The sequence below is a fragment of the Danio aesculapii genome, chromosome 18 (assembly GCF_903798145.1).
Source record: "Danio aesculapii chromosome 18, fDanAes4.1, whole genome shotgun sequence".
Classification (NCBI taxonomy): domain Eukaryota; kingdom Metazoa; phylum Chordata; class Actinopteri; order Cypriniformes; family Danionidae; genus Danio; species Danio aesculapii.
In genome coordinates, this window is record NC_079452.1 from 15,517,480 (window position 1) to 15,539,604 (window position 22,125).

The window sequence follows — 22,125 nt, forward strand, 5'->3', positions numbered from 1 at the left end:
GCGTTCACACAAGCTACATTTACCGATCGCAGATCAATAAGTGACAGCACTGACATTCATTGAGCTTAGAGGCCGGTGTCTAGCCAATGAAAGTAAATCCATACGATGGCCAGAATGACGAGAGGAGAGGAGTTATTTCTGAAGCAGGATGACCATGACCATACCTCGAGAAGTACAATAACAGTAATAATGATGCAGCAACGTTAATTCTGATGCCATGCTCAAAAAATACTTAGTATTTTATAGTAAGTACTGTAATGTTTTTTGAACTACACAATAGTGAAGTACTCAAATCAATTTGATGTGGTATATTATATATATATAGTTTACTGTAGTAAAGGCTAAAGTATACTATGGTAATTACTATTAATTCATGACTAATGATAATACATTATGTAGTGTAATTCATTAATGAAGAGTTGTAAATATATATATACAATATAATGCTCATTACTAAATATTTCCCTTTACTATAAATTACTATAGTATTTTAAATGTGTAACATGTGGTTTGGATATTTTTTGTTATATACTATAATTATGTTCTGTATAGTATAGCATTTTATTTGCAGTAAATAATTGAACTGAACAATTCTCATTGACAGTTTTATTGATCACTAAGACATGATTGACTTGGATTTAAGTTGCTTTGATTTAAAAATAAAAAATAGCAAAAATAGCTTAAAAGCAGCTAAGCTACTTTTGCCATGTAGCTTTTAGCTTAGCTTGCTACGTTTCCCAGAGAGTAGCTTTTAGTGTAGTTAAGCTACATTTTAAGTAGAGTAGCTAATAGCTTAGCTCACTACATCTTTCAATTAGCTTTCCCAACACTGCATTTTGGGGACACCTTAGATGTATATTAAATCGTGTAAAAAGCAAAACACGTCCTCTATGAGAATATTCATCCATGTTTCACTGTTAAAAATGCTGGGTTCCACACAATTCCTTCATGTTGTCCCAAATCAAAACACAAATCGATTAAGTTATTGTAATCGTTTTTACCAATTTAAGTTGATTGAACTTAAAACAATTAATTTGTCCCCAAAAAACTTAAGAAACTTAGGAATTGAGTTGTTTCAACTCATTTTAAATATGTAGTATGACCGAGCAACAAAAGTCTTTAAGTGTTGGTAGTTTTAAAGGCATATAGTTATGTAAAGACTTATGGGAGAAATGGACAGGCATAATAATACTTAATCTTCTCTTTATATTATTACAAAACTTTACACATACAATGGCTAAACTCCACACTGTGTGGAACAAACAAACAAACAAAAATATAGTCAACAAAAAAAAATAAAAGTTTCTCATCCAAAAAAAAAGGCATAAATAATATAAAAGACAAACTTTTTTTCTTACAACAGATACATTCATATGAAATAATATTTTACTACTACAAAAAAATAAATAAGGCATCTAAAGAGTTTTTTTGCGTTGACTTTTTGTTTTTAAAGTCCTCCCATGATTGGGCTCGATTCAGTCTTTCCCCAATATCTTCATTCGTTTACTTCTTCTCCAGCAGTCAGCTTAGTGTCCATTTCAAGTCACATAAAAGTCTCTGACCATTCCAACACTAGGAGTTTCCTTTTTTTAATCAACTGCCTCTCTTGTTTCTCTTTCTTTTTCAGCTTTGTTCAACTGTGTTCAGATCTCCTGCGCGGTGGGCTGGATGAGATCTCCAGTCAGGCTTCCAGTAGAGATCCAGGCTGTTTTCTCCTTACAGTCTAGATCCAGTCCCAGCCGTTCCCAACACACCACAGGACCCTCCGAGTCTTCATGCTGTATGGGCTGAACTCCTGTTACACACAGAGAGAGAGAGAGAAAATACAAAATGATACACCAGTTCCAGTATGCAGGAGTCTAGTCAGGTCAAATAATATTGCACCATGGGTAAATTACAGTTTGCCAATGCAGTAATTTCCTGAAGAGCCAGAGGAAACACTGACTTTCCTCATACGGAGTGAATCAGAGAGCTCTTTATACTGCAGGTTTCACCGAGGCAAGTTTAACACTTTTTACCTCTTTATATGTTGAATTAAGGGTGAAACGGTGGCTCAGTGGTTAGCACTATCGCTTCACAGCAAGAAAGTCGCTGGTTCGAGTCCGGCTGGGCCAGTTGGCGTTTCTGTGTGAAGTTTGCATGTTCTCCCCGTGTTGGTGTAAGTTTCCTCTGAGCATATACTGCATATTGCAATTCATACCAACCCCCCCCAAAAAAACATTCACATTAAAACAAAGTAAATGTGAATGTTTTTTTGGGGGGGGTTGTGAGCCTAAATTAAAAATGTAAGGAGTAGAAAGTACAGACATTTATGTAAAAATATAAGAAGTAAAAATAAACAGTTGACCGAAAAATAAATAGTGGAATAAAGTACTGATGCCACAAAAATCGACTTAAGTACAGTAACAAAGTGTTTGTACTTCGTTACTTCCCATCTCTGGTAAAACTTTAGTTTAGATCACAGTTCACGGCATACCTGCCAACATTCGAAACATAAAATCTGGGAGAATTTCATCCGGGGGTGCGCGAGAAGTGAAGAGGGGGGTATTGATGGTGCAAGTAGTGAACAGCGGGCGGCGGGGTGCGCGCAAACTGAAGAACGGGGGCGAAGGTGCGTGCAAACTGGGAAGCAGATATGAAGGTGGTTGCGCGGTGGGTTCGGTGACCATGGGAACTCAACCAAAAAGCTGAGGAGCCCAGGTGATGTGCAGGCGGTGGAATTCCTGGGAGTTTTCCGGGAGACAGAACAATATGGGAGACTCCAGGGAAAAAGGTGAGTGTTGGCAGGTATGATTAACGTTATTAACATACTATTATCTAACACTACTAGCTTAATCAACTACTAATTAGCTGTTTAATAAAAGTTAGTAAGGTAGAAGGTTAAGATTAGAGATGCAGAACTAATGAACAGTTAATATCGTAATAATATGCAAGTATCGTCTGAGTAAAATGTACTCAGTTTAGATAGATTTTGGTCTAAATTGAGTTGAAGTTACTCAAGTTAAAGAGAAAATGAAAGGATTAATTAGGTGAAGATTGAGCACTCATGAAGAACACTTGCTGTTAATAAGCAGAAACTCAGAAGAGAAACACAAAACTACAACAGACCAGAGTCACAGCCTTAGATAAAATCAGCTGAAATATAAAACATTGAATCTCTCAAAATCTCAGCAGAGGATTATTAGGCAACTCCACAAACAGCAGCTTTACTTTTTACCAATCTGTTTGCCCTTATTTAAAGAGGGTCTAAATACTCTCTGAACCGAGTACATTTTATTTGCTGTGATATTAAGCCAGTAGTTCGTAGCATGAATTGTGACCTAAAGTGTTGCCTTTTTTTTACTATATGCTTTTTTTACGATAGTTTGCTGTTTGTTTGTTCTCTCACCTCTCTGCTGCTCCAGGCTGGACTTTGTTTCCACAAGCAAACAGGGGGAGTTGTGGGACAGTGGCGGCGCGTTGCCCTCCTCTGCCTTTTGGACTGAGTCTCTGTCTTGGCAGCCGTTGAGCTGTGGACTGTCACGTCCATGGCAGCGGGACAGGACCGGGTTGAGGGGCATCATTTCCAGGCCGTCGGGTTGGCGAGCTGCCACGCGGTGCATTAGTGGAAGAGTGCCGCCCGAGAAAGTGCCATTGGTTTTTGTGTAACACCTGTCGAGGAAGTACAAAAGGAAAGCATAAATGATGGCCGCCGCTTGTGTCAAGGATGAAACTTAGGCTTTGTTGAACCAAACTTAATGCTAATCTTTTTTTGAGGTATCCGCTTGTTAAGTCGTTACGCATCGGTGATGTATGGAATACTGTTTCCAGGTCCAAGCTGCCACTCATTTGAATAGAGAAATTATTCGTTAAAGACCACTTGTTTAGTCCTATCACACGTTAAAGTGAATTTTATGTAAAATCATAGTGTATACAACAATTTCTGGGCTTGCTGCATCACAAATACCCAACCTAGGCTCATTCTGAAAGCGTAGTCCCGTGGACGTTTCTGGAGACCACGAAATACGCCCGGGAGGTACGTATTTTTGCAGTTTTTGTTTTTCGCGAATCCGCCAGAGGCCGCTGTGTGCGCTTTTTCGCATCTCGAACGTCTCTCGCTGAGTGCCGTTTGCGCCCGCGGTGTTCTCACGTAAACCAACCAGAGGCCGCTGTCGAACGACCATCTGTCTGTCTGACTGACTGAATGACTTAGCGACCGGCCAATCGGCTGACTCACCCTTCTCGTTCCCTAAGCCCAACCAGTTTTACAGATTGACCCGCCCGCACACACACTTACTTTCCTAAACCCGACCAATAATTTACAAAAGCCGTCCAGAAAAAGAAAAGCCCTCGTCTGATTTTTTTTACCACATTTTCAGATTTTACCACATTCTCACCCTCTTATTCAGTCGTTCATTTTATTTTTTGGATTCTGTTTTAGTTTTACCTGATTTCTGGAACCGCTCTTCCCCGGACTCGAACCCGGTCGTCGTCTTGGTCAGCTCTTCTCTGCGTCTAAAGTCCGCCAACGTACACGACTAGCTCACCGGACAAACTGGTCGCGGTGGGAAAGCCCTCCACACAGAGGTAAGCGGTCAGCCGGTAAGCGCGAAAAGAAACGGCATCATACTGCCCCGTAGCGTTCGCTTAAAAAACGAAATGCAGCCAAACCAGGGGCGTAACAGCCATTTTAAAAGTGGGTGGGACAGCTGTATGGTCACCCAAAAGTGATTAATGATTTATTAGCAATAAAGTTTATTTAATAATTTTTTAACCAAAATTCTAAAATAATTACAAAATATTAATAATAACAATAAATAAACAGAACCACACACATTTAAATTAAGCATTACTCTGTGTGAAAATATTTTTAAATACTACAATTCAATTGCAAAATTGCAAGTTGATACTACACATATAACGTGAGATGGACATCCATGTGTACTTGCGGCGATGCGTCATTCATAAAAGCAGAACACGCAGGATTCAACACGTAAATTCACCAATTACTCCCCAAATACATGCAAGTAAGTGGTTGGTGAACTTAGAGAGGAGTAGATTCCATTTTATAGTTACTTTCAGTATGTGTACCTGATATGATTAAAACACATCGGCAAATTATATTTTAATGGATTGTTAGACTTCCTTGTGTGTTTTACAAACGCTAAAGTTCTTGTTTTACTAGTACTTCTGTGTATTTACATGTCTAAATCATAAATTAAGCAATAGGCCGTAAAAAAGGCTGCATGATTGTGATAATATAACACGTCTTTCTCAGCAGAGTTAAGTTGGTCTTGTTTTCGGCTAAACGCATATTGCGACTGCTCAAGCAGTGCTCGTAATATCGAGCGAAAAAAGAAAGACAGCTGTGAAACATAACCAGCTTTGTCTTTTTGTAGGGAATACAGTTTAGATATTTTTTGGGTGAGAGGTTTTTTAGTTAATGCCGTCTGTCACTGAATGTGTCAGGAATACCGAAAACAAAACCAACTTAACCCCTCTGTCTTTCTCTGGCTCAGCGCCAGACAAGACACCAGCACCAGGGACTTTACGGTTCTCACTTCGAAACGGAACAAAAGTAGGATTCTGTAACGTTAGTGATTTACCGTGATTTACCCAGCTGTTGCTGTTGCTCCCTTCTGCGTCATCCCTGTCTTTAACTGCAAAGTGAATAAATGAAGCTCATGGCAGACGCTCAAGAGATTCGCGCTGTGATTGGTTGAGTGATCGTTCACTCAAATCAAGTAACAAATCAGAGAACACTTGCGGCCGCTAGGTCAAATAAAACGTGTGGGCCAGTCGGGGGACAGAATAACCTGTTTCCAAAAAGTGAGGGGGACGTGTGTCCCCCCGTCCCCCCCGGTTGCTACGCCCCTGAGCCAAACGTACCTCTGGCTACATAATTTGCAGTCTCCAGAAACTTCCGCGGGACTACGTTTTCAGAATGAGCCTGGGTTGCAAATACCAATATTTTAACAATTTATAAAAAACAAATCACTTTCTGGCCATCTGATATTAGGCATGGACATATAAATTGCGACCGTAATTTTCGAAAGTATTACAGCACTTTGTAAACGTTTATTATTACCATCTGATGAGTCTCCCCATACAGTTTGAGATGGTGCTTAGACCCGGAAGCCGCTTCGCGTGACGTCACACTTAACAAGCAGATTGCAAATAGGGATAACCATGTAGTGATCAATCTTTACAATAAGGTTTCATTAGTTGATGTAATTGCTAATGTGAGCTAACAACAATACTTGTGCAGCATTTATTACTCATATTTCAACATTTACGAATGTGATATTAAAATTCAAAATTGTGATTGTTAAACATTAGTTAATGCACCATGAGTTAACATGAACTAACCACTTTCATTAACGTTAACAAAGATGAATAAATACTGTAATAATGTATTTTCATTGTTTGCTCATGTTAGTAAATACTAGTGTTGAGCAAAATTTAATCACGATTAATCACATCCAAAATAAGAGTTTGTTGAGACATAATTTAAGTGTGTGTACTGTGTGTATTAATTACGTATATGAAAATACACACAGGCATGCATATACAGTTGAAGTCAGAATTATTAGCCCCCCTGAATTATTAGCCCCCCTGTTTATTTATTTTTTTGCCAATTTCTGTTTAACGAAGATACGATTTTTTTCAACACATTTCTAAGCATAATAGTTTTAATAACTCATTTCTAATCACTGATTTATTTTATCTTCGTTATATTGACAGTAAATAATATTTGACTAGATATTTTTCAAGACACTTCTATACAGCTTAAAGTGACATTTAAAGGCTTAACTAGGTTAATTAGGTTAACTAGGCAGGTTAGGATAATTAGGCAAGTTATTGTATAACGACGGTTTGTTCTGTAGACTATCGAAAAGAAATATAGCTTAAAGGGGTTAATAATTTTGACCTTAAAATGGTTTTTAAAAAATTAAAAACTGCTTTCATTCTAGCTGAAATAAAACCAATAAGACTTTCTGCAGAAGAAAAAATATTATCAGACATACTGTGAAAATTTCCTTGCTCTGTTAAATATCATTTGGGAAATATTTAAAAAAGAAAACAAAATTAAATTAAAGAATTAAAAAATGTAGAATTCTTCAACTGTATTTCAGCAAATGTTTATTTATATTTCGATATGAAATATATTTATATACTGTATCTATTTTCCCAGTACTGGGTTGCAGCTGGAAGGGAATCCGCTGCATAAAGGCTGATTTATACTTTCGCCTGGCATCACGTCACAGACCTCCAGTGACTCCATGCACACCTCGCGAAACGCATGAGGCTTTCATACTTGCCGCATTTGGGATATTTTTTAAAATGACCACTGAGCCACTCTGCCGCCCAATACTAAACAATTTTATTTTGATATCTGCCAAAGCTTCACAGCCCTTTTCACTTAACACTGTTATTGTATTGAAAACAGCAGCATGAATATTGTTTCAAATGTCTCCTGTTTCTTAAAGTCTAGCAGATTTGAAACTATGATGCTGTGTGTGTGTGTGTGTGTGTGTGTGTGTGTGTGTGTGTGTGTGTGTGTGTGTGTGTGTGTGTGTGTGTGTGTGTGTGTGTGTGTGTGTGTGTGTGTGTGTGTGTGTGTGTGTGTGTGTGTGTGTGTGTTTTTGCTGAATGTTTGTTTGATTACACTTTTCTACTCCATCTTAGGCCTGTGTGCCAGCTGTAACAAGCATCTCTGCAATGTGCCAGCTCTGATCGCATCTGAGATCACAGATTTATTTCCGCGAGCCTCTACGCTGAATGAGCAGACTCAACAGCCTGTGTCTCTGTGTGTTTGCACAGGCCGATTACACACAAACACACAGACACACATAAACAAACAATACCTGAGAGCATAAACACACACACGGATCACTGTATGCTCACTCAAGAAGTAATCAGGGATATAAAGAGTACACAGATGCACACGGCTGGGCTATATTCAGTTTTATTTTTAACACTGCGTAATAAAATATAAATAATTGTCGCTCCATATTAGCATTTGCACTAAAATTCTGTAAACATTTACATAATTAAAAAAATGCATGTCAGAAGCTAATAAAGTAGCTATCAAATTATACTACAGAATTGTAGCAAAGTATACAATAATTAAATCCAACACAAATTATTATGAAAGCAGATCTAGTATATACTGGAGGCTTATGTATATCTAGCTGAATTTGATAAAAGCTAAGCAAAATAAAAGTCTCTCTTTCATAGATTTGCCACTATACAGTTGAAGTCAGAATTATTAGCCCCCCTTTAATTTTTTTTTCTTTTTAAATATTTCCCAAATGATGTTTAACAGAGCAAGGAAATTTTCACAGTATTTCCTATAATATTTTTTCTTCTGGAGAAAGTCTTATTTGTTTTATTTTGGCTAGAATTAAAAGCAGTTTTTATTTTTTTTAAAACCATTTTAAGGACAGTATTATTAGCCCTTTAAGCTATATTTATTTTCGATAGTCTACAGAACAAACCATCGTTATATAAGAACTTGCCTAATTACCCTAACATGCCTAATTAACCTAGTTAAGCCTTTAAATGTCACTTTAAGCTGAATACTAGTCTCTTTAAAGAATATCTAGTAAAATATTATTTACTGTGATCATGGCAAAAATACAAGAAATCACTTTTAGAAATGAGCTATTACAACTTTTATCTTTAGAAATGTGTAAAAAAAAATATCTTATTTCCGTTAAACAGAAATTGGGGAAGAAAATACACAGGGTGTATATAATAAAGGGGCTAATAATTCAATGACTAATGACTTCAACTCTAATTATAAATCATAAATCCATCCATTTATAGTTTTTAAACTAAACAGAGTCTGCCAAGCATAACTGTACCAAAAAGTTGTCCGTTTTAAAATAAAAGCACACTATTAAAAACGCATTACAGTCCGATATAAGCAGCATTCAGGAGGATTTCCCTCTGCTCTCCTTGCTGGCTGCGGCTAAATAAACACTGCTCTCATTAAGACTGTAGCGAGGGTGCGTTCAGTGTAAACTGTGACTGCCGGACACACTAGTGTACACAAACAAGCTCCGTCATGTATTTGTGTGTGTGTGTGTTTAGAATAAGCTCAGGTCAGGGGTGAAATGAGAAGCAGATGGAACAGATGATTGGTTTGCTGACTTGGAGGCGCGCTGAGCAAAACATAATTCTGCAGGCATGTAAACAGCAAACATTAACAAGCTACTGGGCTTGGCTTTTGCAGTATCGCGTTTCTCATTCTCTCACCTGTTGTTGTTGCAGAAGTTCTGACAGCTCATGCAGTCGGACGAGTCGTTCTGGGGCAGAGCCGTGTATATTCCTCCACCCTGATATAAGCAAATAAATAAACACACAGTAGATTTAGCACAAGCTGGATTTGGCTTCTGCTATAGAACAGTCGCTACATTGTAATACACTGTGGTGGGTGTGGGGAAATTTATAGCTAGTTCTGTGCAGAATTTTGTTAAAAATTCAACCCAGGCTCATTATGGACACGTACCCTGGTATACATTTCTGGAGAGTGCAAAATACATCCCAGGAGGTACATTTTTTGCAGGTTTTCTTTTCGCAAATTCATCAGAGGCCGCTTTGTTTGCTTTTTAGATCTCAAATTTCTCTCGCGAGTGTCATTCGCACCTGCTCTTTTCGCGTAAATACACAATTGGTACATTGTAAATAACCAGACTGAGTAATAGGCAAAAAAAAAATGTGGGCACACTCATGTCTTTTCTAATGCTTAAAGGGGCAGTTCACTCAAAAAAATGAACATGTTAGGGATGTACCGATCCTGATACTTGGATTGGATATCGGTTCCATACCGCATATTTTTGCTGGATCGGGTATCGGCCATCTGGTACAGATACAAATCCGATCTTGTGCTTTATTCTGTGTTTATAAGCCAACTAAGCCATGAAGGTAGCCTATAATAAGGCACTAGAAAGTTGTCACGTAGGCCCCCTATATCCTAAATATTCTGAAGCCATTCTACAGATTAATGTGAAGTACAGATGAATATTCAAGAGGTTAAATTCATGTTCAGTTCAGCTTCCCGCCGCCACGCATGTCAATTATTCTTCATTTATTCACAATTCAAATTGCGTGTCACGTTCATGACAACTCGCAAAACTTTCTCCAAGACTATTTGTTCCTGTTAATACGAGTAATCAGTTGAGAAATGCATTTCAAGAGTTCACACTTAGCTGATAATCAATAAAGCGTATTGGGCATGCTGTCCCGGGAGAGAGCCCTGAGCTCGTAATATCCTCGAGCCCGGGGCTCCCTCCCGTTAGAAGGGCGAGAGGGGAGTTCGAGCTCAGGTAGGTCTTAAGAACTCCCTTGCTTGTCGCCGCGTGAGAAGTGTAAACTAGGGTTGTTTTCGGTGATAATTTGGTTTAATCTATTGCTATGGTATATGTTTTTGGACGGTGGGAGGAAACCGGGGGACCCGGGGGAAACCCACGCGAACACGGGGAGAACATGTAAACTCCGCACAGAAACACCAACCAGCCTGATAGGAGGTTGGACCAGCGGTGTTCTTGCTGTGAGGCAACAGTGCTAGCCACTGGGCCACCGTGTCGCCCTATCGGAAAAAAGAGGGAGGAAGTAGGGGTGGAAGGGGGGGAAGCTTCAAGACGAAGATAACTGGAGTGAAAAACTCTGGTTATTTATAATGCTTCCGTAATCATCTAATGGGTCAGATTACGGAGCTAATGAGGAGCCAGCCGTGTTGATCATAAGCACGTGATCCTCTCGAAATTAGTTCATAAATAAACCACACTTAGTTTTGCATTAAATGGATTCATTTTGACCTGCAACAAGAAGTTCATTGCCGTTTCGAAATCATGTTGCGCTGTGTCCGTTAGATCAGCAGCATTCACAGTACTGGAGTAGAGAGGGTTATTACCTGCTCTTTACACACAAAGTAGGCCTACCTGAAGTTTTTAATTAGAAAAGGCTCAGTAATACATTGGACAGATCCTCAACGCACTGATATTTTCCCTTTGTGCTGCTAAGTTTTGAAAATGTCCGCAGAGACCGGAGGGCTGCGTGCTGTGTCTCAGTGATGCATTCAGCACTTCATTTCTGTGAGAATCTTGGGTCCACACAGGTTCCCAAAGGTCTTCAACAGTATTTGTGATGATTGAGATGCAGTTCAACAGATGATCCATTGGAAAAATCAACCTTCTGCCACTTTTCCAAATGATCAACTAGAAGTCACGTTATTATTTGTAGCTCTTACAACTGGGATCGACGACAAGACTTTTGTTAGGTAGTGTATATAGGAGGCTGAGAAAAAAATGCTCGTTTTAGAAGAAAATTTCAAATGGCACCTTTCAATTTTTTCCATCTGAACTCTTCCCATAGTCTTTTAAAACATTTATCTGATTGTTTACAGTCAGAATAACTCCCATAATTCATCCTAAGCATCACAAGGCACAGGAAAAAGCTAGAAGTTTATCAAACAGGAATGTAATCCATCCAGATGTACTCACGTTGTGAAGGTGATGAGGGGACGGGTGCTCGTACTCCATGTTGTTTTGGTGTAGCGAGGTGTCATGTGTGTGCGGGTGTCCAGGAGGGTACAGGCCTCCCGATCCGTTTAGCAGAGCCAGGCCGTTGGGCAGTTTGTGATGGAGGTGATGGCAGGTCTGGGGCATCATGGGAGCCGTGTGTCCGCACCCCGTGTACACACTGCCGTTTAGATGACTGGAGCCGGGCAGAGCAGAATAATCCAGAACATGGCCGTTCATCTCTGCTGACTGGTAGATGTAATTTGGAGGGTCGTATTCTATGGAGAAGATATATTTTTATCCCATTAGTGTATTTTTAGTATGAAATTAATAGCTGATGTGTGACATGCTCAAACTACTAGCAATTTTATCTTTGTAATTCTTCTTCTTCTTTATTAATTATAATCTTATTCTTTACTAATTATTCTTTTTCTGTTAAAATGTATTTTCTGCTTCGCTAAGGCTAAATTTTTTATGAAATAGACAGTAAGAATAGTAATATTATGAGATATTATTTCAATTTAATATTCATATTTTTAATAAATATTTTTTAAATACGAAAATGTTTTCAAATAAATAAAAAAATAATCTCTAAATAGAATAATAATACAAATAAAATTTATTTCTATGCTTTAAAGGAGTCATTATTCCAGTTTTTTGTTTTACATGATCCTTCTACAACCACTTTTCAATTTAAAATTTCTATTTTTTCTATTTTGGTACTTTTTAAAATAAATTAAATCTATTGAAATGAATAATTAATCTCTAAATAAAATACTAATAAAATAAAATGTATTTCTTTGCTTCAAAGCAGTCATTACTCCAGTTTTTAATGTCACTTCGATCCTTCTACAACCACTTCAATTTAAAATTTCATTTGTTTTCTACTTCATGATTTTTAAATAGATTAAATCTATTGAAATGAATAAATGATGTCTAAATAAAATAATAATAAAATAAAATCTACTTCTGTGCTTCAAAGCAGTCATTACTCCAGTTTTTAGTGTCACTTGATCATTCTACAACCACTTTTTAATTTAAAATATCTTTTGTTTTCCATTTCAGCATTTTTTTAAAGAAATCAAATCTATTAAATTAAATAAATATTATCTAAATAATTTTTTATTATATAATAATAATAATAAAAATACAATCTACTTCTGTGCTTTAAAGCAGTCATCACTCCTGTTTTAGTTACATGGTCCTTCTACAACCACTTTTCAATTAAACATTTTTATTTTTATTTTCTATTTCGGCACTTTTTAAATTGATTAAAATAAATCAACAATTTCTAAATAAAATTAAAATGAAATATTTAAATAAAATCTACTTCTGTTCTTCAAAGCAGTCTTTAATCCACTTTTTAGTGTCATGTGATCCTTCAATGACCACTTTAATTCTACTATGATGCTTTGATTCTATGTTATGACCAGTTTTATTAGTGCTCAATCATTAATAACTGTTTTTATGAACCAATAATGCTTTCGACATTTTGGAGGAAACTGGCATTCTGCCAAATATTAAACAGTGTCTAAAAATCAGTATTCATTTATTTACTTATTTAACCAGGAATGTCCCATTGAGATACAATACATCTTCCACCAGGGAGTCCTGGTCAAGACAAACAGCATAGGACAGAGTTACAAAACATATATATATATATATATATATATATATATATATATATATATATATATATATATATATATATATATATATATATATATATATATATATATATATATATATATATATATACATATCACAACACATAGACACACACAAAAATAATATAAGCATTATTACACCGTCTTAACTATTCTAAAGTTTAAAATAATTGTATTTTTGTATTAAAATCAATATTAGTGTTTGAAAACATCTGTTATTTAATGTATTTTTTAACTGCCTAAATTACAACATTAGTTAGAAATGTCATCAGTAGTCTACACATTACTAATGCTTTGCTTCTTAGACTTTACACACCTGAAACTTGTCTATAGCACTTGTTCACTGCTGCTCTTATAGTTGTGTGAATTGCTTCCTTGTCCTCATTTGTAAGTCGCTTTGGATAAAAGCGTCTGCTAAATGACTAAATCTAAATGTAAATGTAAATATAAATATTAAGTAAACTGGTTTACTTATTGGTTTCCTTTTTTTAACATTTTTATTTTATCAATTTCCCAGTAAATATAGACAATATATTTAGGTGCATTTAAACAAAACAGTATCTATAATTCATCCATTTAAATTCAAACAAGTTACTGCAAAAAAAAAAGAAAAAAAAAAGAAATTTCATTTTTATGTTTCTCTTGATTTGTCCTGTTTATTAATATTTTATTTAATATTTTTACTCAACATACTCATTTTTGCACTATGATCTTAAGTAGTTTTTTGTTGTTAAATTAATTCCAGATTTGGCTTTGGTACTGACTAATCTAATGTATATGCATAACTGTATTATTGTAAAACATCCTATAGAAAATATGAATTTAAATGAGAGATTTTTCCTGAGCACTGTATATTTTATTTAGAAAATTAGTCTGATTGTCAATATAGCCTTAAAGATTGCAAAAAATGCATGAATATGAAATTATAATGCTTTTGCCAAGCACAATTGAAAAGTCGAGTAGCAGCAAACCGGAGCGTGTGTGATGAAAGTTAGCAGGGTCATTTGTGGCCTATTTCAGGGGGAGGTGTGTCTGTGTTACTACTTATACACACCACTGCGGCCAGCACTGTTTATTCTGTTACTCGATCTCATTGAGAGTAGAAGAAAGAGGAAAAAAAGAGAGAAAGAGAGAAAACTTCAAAGGGCCGGCTGTCGACGAGCGGCAATGAAAACCAGGCCTGGATCAGGAGGTGGACTCCAACTCAAATTCATAAAGGCATTATTGACACAACATAACCTCTCTTAACCCTACAGACCTACTACATAAACTAAAACAACACAGCACTGCTGGTCTCATTACTACGTATCTAAATATAATAATAACAGTGGCTGAAGAAGAAATTGATTCTTTAAAGAGTAACTTGTTCAACCATAATAAAAAAACATGTATGTAAAAACAAAAAGATTGTACAAAGATTACTGGACAATTATGATGTCATCATGCTCCGTTTTACGAGATGTAATTTAAGTGTCAGGTGTTGCCAGAGTGTGAGATTTCCATTCAAGATACCTCATGGATCATTTATTATAGCATACTGTTTTTACCCACGTTCAGGATGGAAACAAACGTACGCTAATTTCTGTCTCTTTAAATGAAGAGGGTGGAGCTCTTTTACAGCATATGCCTCAGTTACTCCAACAACAACAACAAGCAAGCAAAACATCTGCATGTGTTTGAAAGCATTGTCAAATTAAACTCCTCATATATGCTTCCCAGCAGGCACAGGGATCGCTGTCTGGCCTTACACCAACAGACCACAAACAGTAAAAAAGCAATCGCTTCGGTGTTCTCCATCTTCCAGCTCTCGTAGTGATGCCAGGTTGTGTTTGTGGTTATAATTTGAGTTTTTTGTTCCCGCTGAAGTGGGCGGGTTGTGTGACGGGTTGTGTGACGTTTGATTTGGGGGACGTTCTGGGGGCAGTGTTTGCATGACGCGCTGCGAGCAACTAGCCCGACAGTGGAAACGCGACATGATTTCGGCCTCATTTCTCAACCTCCCGGGCTATTGGCCCGGCCTGGCCCGATTAAAGCCCTGGCTCGCACTGGCCCGATAGTGGAAATGCGGCTTATTAGGGCTGCACGATTCTGGCTAAAACGAGAATCACAATTTATTTTGCTTAAAATAAAGATCACTATTTTTTCACGATTCTGTATATGTAAAATAAAGGTTAACATGAGTAGCTCATTATTATTGTTATTTCTTAAACATATGGGAAAACAACAATAACGTTATTAGGCCTATGTGTAGGTCTACTGTTGGTTAAAAATCTAAATTTTGTCTAGACTTGGAATGGTGAACTTGTCTAGACTTTAAATATGTCCTGGTTGTCAATGCACAGTAAAATGATGACATCCGAATATAATTATTCATAATTCTAAAGTTGACAAGCTGAATTCAGATTGTGTGTAGGGTCGAATCAAGATCACAATCTTTTTTCGATCAAGCGTGCAGCCCTACCGTCAATATGATGGTAGATTGACGTTGTACCCCAAAGTCGTGGGGACGTCGCAAGTTGTTTGGAAATGAAAATCAGGTAACATCAGTACCCAACGTCAGACCGATGTCAATGTCCAATGTCAGACAGACATTAGATTTTGGTCACTTTCCAGTGGAAACTAAAAACAACCAAATACCAATGATGTTACAGCTTGATGTTGTGTGGACGTTACCACTATGACGTCTATCAGATGTTGGATTTTGGTTGCCATACCTGACAAATAAACATCAGTATTTGACGTCAATATGACGCTGGTTTAAGATGTTAGCTTAATGATTTTGGTCACTTTCCAACACAACCTAAAATCAACAAAATATCAACGTCATTTATTGTGTTATTGGACGTCAAAATAACGTTATCCTTAGATGCTGGTCACCTAAATCTAACCTAATACTAACGTCTTATGACATTCTGTGTCTGCTAGGTTTGTATTAGTATGTTAGGTCTATGAAATGTCTCCTAAAACTGAACTATCAGAGTTCTATAACTACAAGAATGGCTGTATTCTGACTATTCCTGTGGATATATAACTCTGAAATTCTTTGTCATGTCATATTTACATTAAAGATTCTATTGAGATTTAAATGTCTGTTATCATATTTTATGAAATCCTTACCTTTAAAATATAATCTTTTTTGTAATATAGCCTATAATTGTGCAGGAGTTACTAAGTTTGAAAGATGCGGTCAATTTGATTGTTAAGACCATTCAACGTAGAAATACTCAGAACATTTGAACAAAATAACAGTGTTAGAATGAAATGTACACATATTTAGAAAAATTTAGTGTACTAAACTAATGGGTTTTATTAAACCCAGGCTCATTTGTAATTATGTGCCCAGGGACACATTTTTGAGAACTGAGAATCTGAGAAAAAAAAATAGAGGCCACAAGCACATATTTGTCAGTTCTCAAAAATGTATCCCTGGGCACATTTTCCAAATGAGCCTGTGTTGGTTTTATTTTTAAACATTTATTAAAGTACAAGTTTTAAAAAGGGTCAAAAAACTGCCTCTATAGTTCTAGAGTTCAACATTAATCAGCCAGGCCTCACCCCCTGTGGTGAAAAGAAAACTCAGGACTTCAATCAAGTCATCTGAGGGAGTTCAGAAACACTGTGTGCTAACTAATATAAATAATAACTCTGTTTGGAGTGACTTTGTAACCTTGCAAATGAGTTTTCATGCTCAAACAGCATAAAATGTAACATATGTATGAAGCAGGGTGTTCATGGAGATCTGCCTTCCTGCAGATTTCAGTTGCAACCCATATCAAACACACCTGCCTGTAATTATCAATTGCTCACAATTAATTGATTCAGGTGTGTTTGATCATGGTTGGAACTGAACTCTTCAGGAAAGTAGATCCGTCAGGAGCACTAATGGCATAAAGCATGATAATCATTCACTCCCCAACAAGTATTTGGATAAAATGTTAAAAACTAGACTGGAATCTTGGCACTTACTATGCATACTGTTCTGCTGCCTGTTCCTCCACAAGCACATGACGATGAAGACCAGCAGAATAAGCACCATGACGCCAAGAACACAGCCCACGATCAGGTAGAGCAGGCCGCCTGGCTGGCTGGGGGTATCAACGGGATAGAAGCCTGGAGGAGTGATGGGACGCAGGCTAGGCACACCTGGAGGCTGGCGGGCTGGAGGGACAGAGCGGACAAAAAGAATCAATCAACAATCATGCTGATGTGTGTTGCTAGGGTTTTCCGATCGACTTTAGGCACATTTATTATCAGATTTCAACTATTGTCCATCATTAAAGGTGCAGTATGTACTTGGTTGAACTACGTAATGCATTCCTGGTTTAAAACACATGCATGCGCAGGTTGCCAGATTGACAACACCAACAGGAGCGAGCCTGACTATCGAGTCTAAAGGCTGATTTAAATCATGTTCTAAAAAAAGCAACGGCCTACGATAAAAGGAATATTTTCTTTATTAAAAGGAGTTTTTGTCCTAACCAACACATGAAGTTTATATTTTAGAAACGGCTTCTATTTCTTGCAGCTGAACAACAGAAAACTGACAATAATTTACATTTATATTTAGTCATTTAGCAGACGCTTTTATCCAAAGCGACTTACAAATGAGGACAAGGAAGCAATTTACACAACTATAAGAGCAGCAGTGAACAAGTGCTATAGGCAAGTTTCAGGTGTGTAAAGTCTAAGAAGCAAAGCATTAGTAAGGAAATGTTTTTTTTTTTAGAGAGAGAGTACAGTTAGTGGTATAACCAGAGAGGCAGTTACAGATTAGGAAGGAAAGTGGAGACTAAACAGTTGAGTTTTTAGTCGTTTCTTGAAGACAGCAAGTGACTGATGCAGTTAGGGAGTTCATTCCACCAACTGCGCAGATTGAATGCGAGAGTTCGGGAAAGTGATTTCTTCCCTCTTAGGGATGGAACCACGAGACGACGTTCATTCACAGAACGCAAGTTTCTGGAGGGCACATAAATCTGCAGAAGTGAGAGCAGATAAGAAGGAGCAAAGCCAGAGGACGCTTTGTAAGCAAACATCAGAGCTTTGAATATGATGCGAGCAGCAACTGTCAGCCAGTGCAAACAGGTGAGTAATCCCCCCAGGTACACCTCATTTTCATTATTCAGTGTTAAATGCTAATAATGTGAGTTTGAATGCCATTTCACATGACGTTTATTGCTATACCACTGAAAGCAGCAGCAGATAGTTCACCTCAGATGTTGAAAATTTTGAAAATGTTAAAGGGTCACGAAACACCAAAACACCTTTTTTGAGATGTTGACAGTCATATGTGTCCCACCCTGCTAAAAACAATATTAGGACACATATATTTCACTAAAAAGTGAAAATTGGTTGTTTTTGCATTATTTCTAGCAAATTCGTTCTTCCGGTTTGAAACAAAATTTTGAAGCTTGTAGACTGGATGTCTTTACTGGCGAGTACAAAGCAAGATTCATTAAAAAAAACTTGGTTCAAATCAGTCAGCGCACTCTATTGTGTATGAGGTGCAACTTCATTAATATGCATGCTTACTGAACAGCGCATCATCGATGATGTAAGTGTGCTCAGGCCCGAATGTAGTGTGAGTGCTGGCCGTCGGGGGAAACGAGAGAGGGGGGACAAGTGTGCTTCGACCCGGTTCAAGGCAACCGTAAATAGTGTGAGTAAGGTCTAATATGTATTAATTAGATTATAAACCTTACCATTTCGTTTGAGTGCAGTGAGTGCACTATTCTGTGCTTCTGAATGGCTGTATTTAAATTTCTGTCGTGTGTCGTCTGGTGCAAACAGCCAACTGGCTTATCACTGCGTACCTCGTCACATAGCGTGTTGTTAGGACACAGGGTTACAATGTAACCTGCTCACCTAATGTTTACGCTCATAATATTTATACTAATTGCTAACAAATAACCCCCTCATGTGAAATCAATGTGTCACATTTCGGAGTCTGCTACTGTCCACTGGAGGTCGCATTTCGGTCACAGACACATACTTTGAAAGTCTTCCTGACTGACTGAATGAAATACGCTGTTTTCCAGCAAGGCAACCCAGGGTGCTGAAATATAATTGGCTAAACTGGCATTTGGCAGGTTAAAGGGATCAAAACAAAGACATTCCTGCATGTAGTGCACAATTTCAAAGCAGAATAACTGACTTCAGCATTGTTTTTCAGAAATCTGCAAACATATTATGGTAAATTTATGCTTTAGAAGAGGCAAACACTTACATACAGCACATTTAAAGCTCTGTTGCTTACAAAGTGCTTGATTTGGTGCACTGTAAAACTAATTAGACAGTATAAATATGCATAATTTAATACTAATTCTTTAAATCTTAGGATCGTAGATTTGTTGAAATGTCTATCCCCAAGTATTAGCAATAATCCAGAACCCTAACAAGTGCTAGCACACAACAATGCATCTGTTGTCGGCCTTAAAGTTTGTTGTAGCAGCAGGTCTGATGTTTTTATTTGCTCTGGCTGTGAATGACACTCTGGTTGGATTTCAACAGTGTTGCATTAAGGCCAGTTATCAGTGAATGATGTCAAGGAGACTCAGCACAATGTCTGTCTTTGTCTACCCGCTAATAAAACCATAGCTGGCTTCCCTCTGTCATTAGCGCCGGGGCTTTACGGGTTCCTGTCTGCATGTTAAGTATAGCATTCCTGTGACGATACTTCAGACTCTCACCTTTGGTCTCGCAGATCATGACGTTACTGTATTCGCTCTCGCCGCCGTCGTTATAGCACTGCATCTTGATGTCGTAGGACGTCTCAGGTTGGAGTTCACCAATCATGTGCCAGAATTTGAAGCCTGGGGGCAGGAAGGGAAAGGATGCAATGAGAGCGGCTGTACTGAAGGACAAGAGCTTCTCTCAAAGCATGTGTTGTTCAATCCTAACCACAATTCATTTGTCTCAGTTTTCTCTAACACACACACACACACTTATTTACACACATACATAGACACACATATTCACACACACAACTATGTTTACACAAACATACACACACATTCTCTCACACACACACACATACAGACACACACATAATTACACACATTTACACACACACACAAACTCGCATACATACAAACACACATACTTACAGACACACACACACACACACACACACACATACATACATACAAAGACCCACATTCTCATTCTCTCTCACACACACATATTAACACAAATACATACAAACAAACACAGACACATACACACAGACACACACACATACATATATTCAGACACACACACATACACACATATTACCACAGACGCATACATACATACACACACATTCACATACACATAAACAGACAGACAGACATACACACACATACACACCTATTTACACACATACACATTCACACACATACATACAGACACACACATACACACAAACACACGCAATTATTTACACACACATACACATTCTCTCACACTCACACATACAAACACACATGCACACATACACATTCACACACATACATACATACGTACATACATACATACATATACACAGACATAAACACACACACACACGCACACACACACACACACACACACACACACACACACACATATTCACAAACATTTCCTCTCTCTCTCTCATACACACACATACACACACACACACTTATTTACACACATATACTTTCACACACACATACAGACACACACAGACATACATACATACATACATATGCACACACACACATTCACAAACATTTCCTCTCTCTCTCTCTCACACACACACACACACACACACACACACAGACATATTCACAAATATTTCCTCTCTCTATGTATCTTTCTCACACACAAACATACATACATGCATACATACATACACACAGACAAACGTGCGCGCACACACACACACACACACACACACAAGCACGCACACACTCATTCTCACAGTGTCCCAGAAGGATTCAGACAGTTGCTCTGCTGCAGACAGGCTCCTTATAAGGCAGCTTAACGTTTGTTCTGGCCTGGCTCCAGTATTCCCACTGAACACACTCAAGGCCCTGTGTACACACACACACACACCTACACACACTCACAGCTCGTAGCAGCCGCCTCACACACACATAAGCCAAGAGCCAGCTCTCTAATTACAATTTGTGCCACAATATTTTATTTGTGCAGCTCGCTCGGCTTTATTTAATACAGTTACAGCATGCTTGTGCACACTAAATGACCAGCTGCTGCACTGCACTGAGAGAGAGAGGGAAAAACTGAAATCACACACACTTACAAACTCACACACACATGAAAAATGCTTCGCAGGCTGTTTAATGCAGGTTTTTCCTGCACACGCAATATTCCAATGTTTTTTTAGTTGCCACCACTGAATTGATTTAAATAGTGCGAAATAAATTACAATGTGAGTTATGAGTACTCAATATGATTACTTTCAACCCAGGCTCTACAGACATTTCTGGAGACCACCAAATACGTCACGACGACACGTTTTTCTGCAGTTTTTGTTTTCGCGAATCCACGAGAGGCCGCTGTGTACGCTTTTTGAGATCTCAAATTTCCCTCGCGAGTGCCATTCGTGGCTGCTGTTCTCACGTAAACCCACAAGAGGCCGCTGTCGACTCACGTCTTTTTTTTTTTAGAATTATTTTTTCGGAGTTTTCACCTTTACTTTTGAGAGGACAGTAGAGAGTATTGACAGGAAAGCATGGGGAGCAGAAAGAGGGGAAGGACAGCGAGGCGGAATCGAACTCGGGTCGCCGTGAGCACTGGAGTGCATGTGTCGATGCACTAACCACTACACCACTGGCGCCAACTCCACTGACTTTTTTGACAGACTTTTTGACTGACAGAGCGAACGACAGTGTTGTCACCAGGGTGGCCAGAGCGAACTTTGACGCTCTCACCGTCTTCGGTGTGAACCGCCAACTATTCAGGCATATGTTTTATGCAGCGGATGCCCT

The 22,125-nt window shown here is 38.0% G+C and overlaps 1 protein-coding gene across 1 annotated transcript in view; it reads right to left on the minus strand.

Moving 5' to 3' along the window:
* Positions 1-1,186: 1,186 nt before the first annotated feature.
* cdon (cell adhesion associated, oncogene regulated) overlaps positions 1,187-22,125 on the minus strand; it is an 81,615-nt gene continuing 60,676 nt past the window's right edge. Inside the window, exons 14-19 of the mRNA XM_056477973.1 lie at positions 19,861-19,983; positions 17,141-17,332; positions 11,490-11,785; positions 9,244-9,323; positions 3,389-3,651; positions 1,187-1,795 (exon numbers count right to left, since the gene is read on the minus strand). Coding sequence (XP_056333948.1) covers positions 1,644-1,795; positions 3,389-3,651; positions 9,244-9,323; positions 11,490-11,785; positions 17,141-17,332; positions 19,861-19,983 — 1,106 coding nt within the window. The 3' untranslated portion in view covers positions 1,187-1,643. The remainder of the gene's footprint in view (positions 1,796-3,388; positions 3,652-9,243; positions 9,324-11,489; positions 11,786-17,140; positions 17,333-19,860; positions 19,984-22,125) is intronic.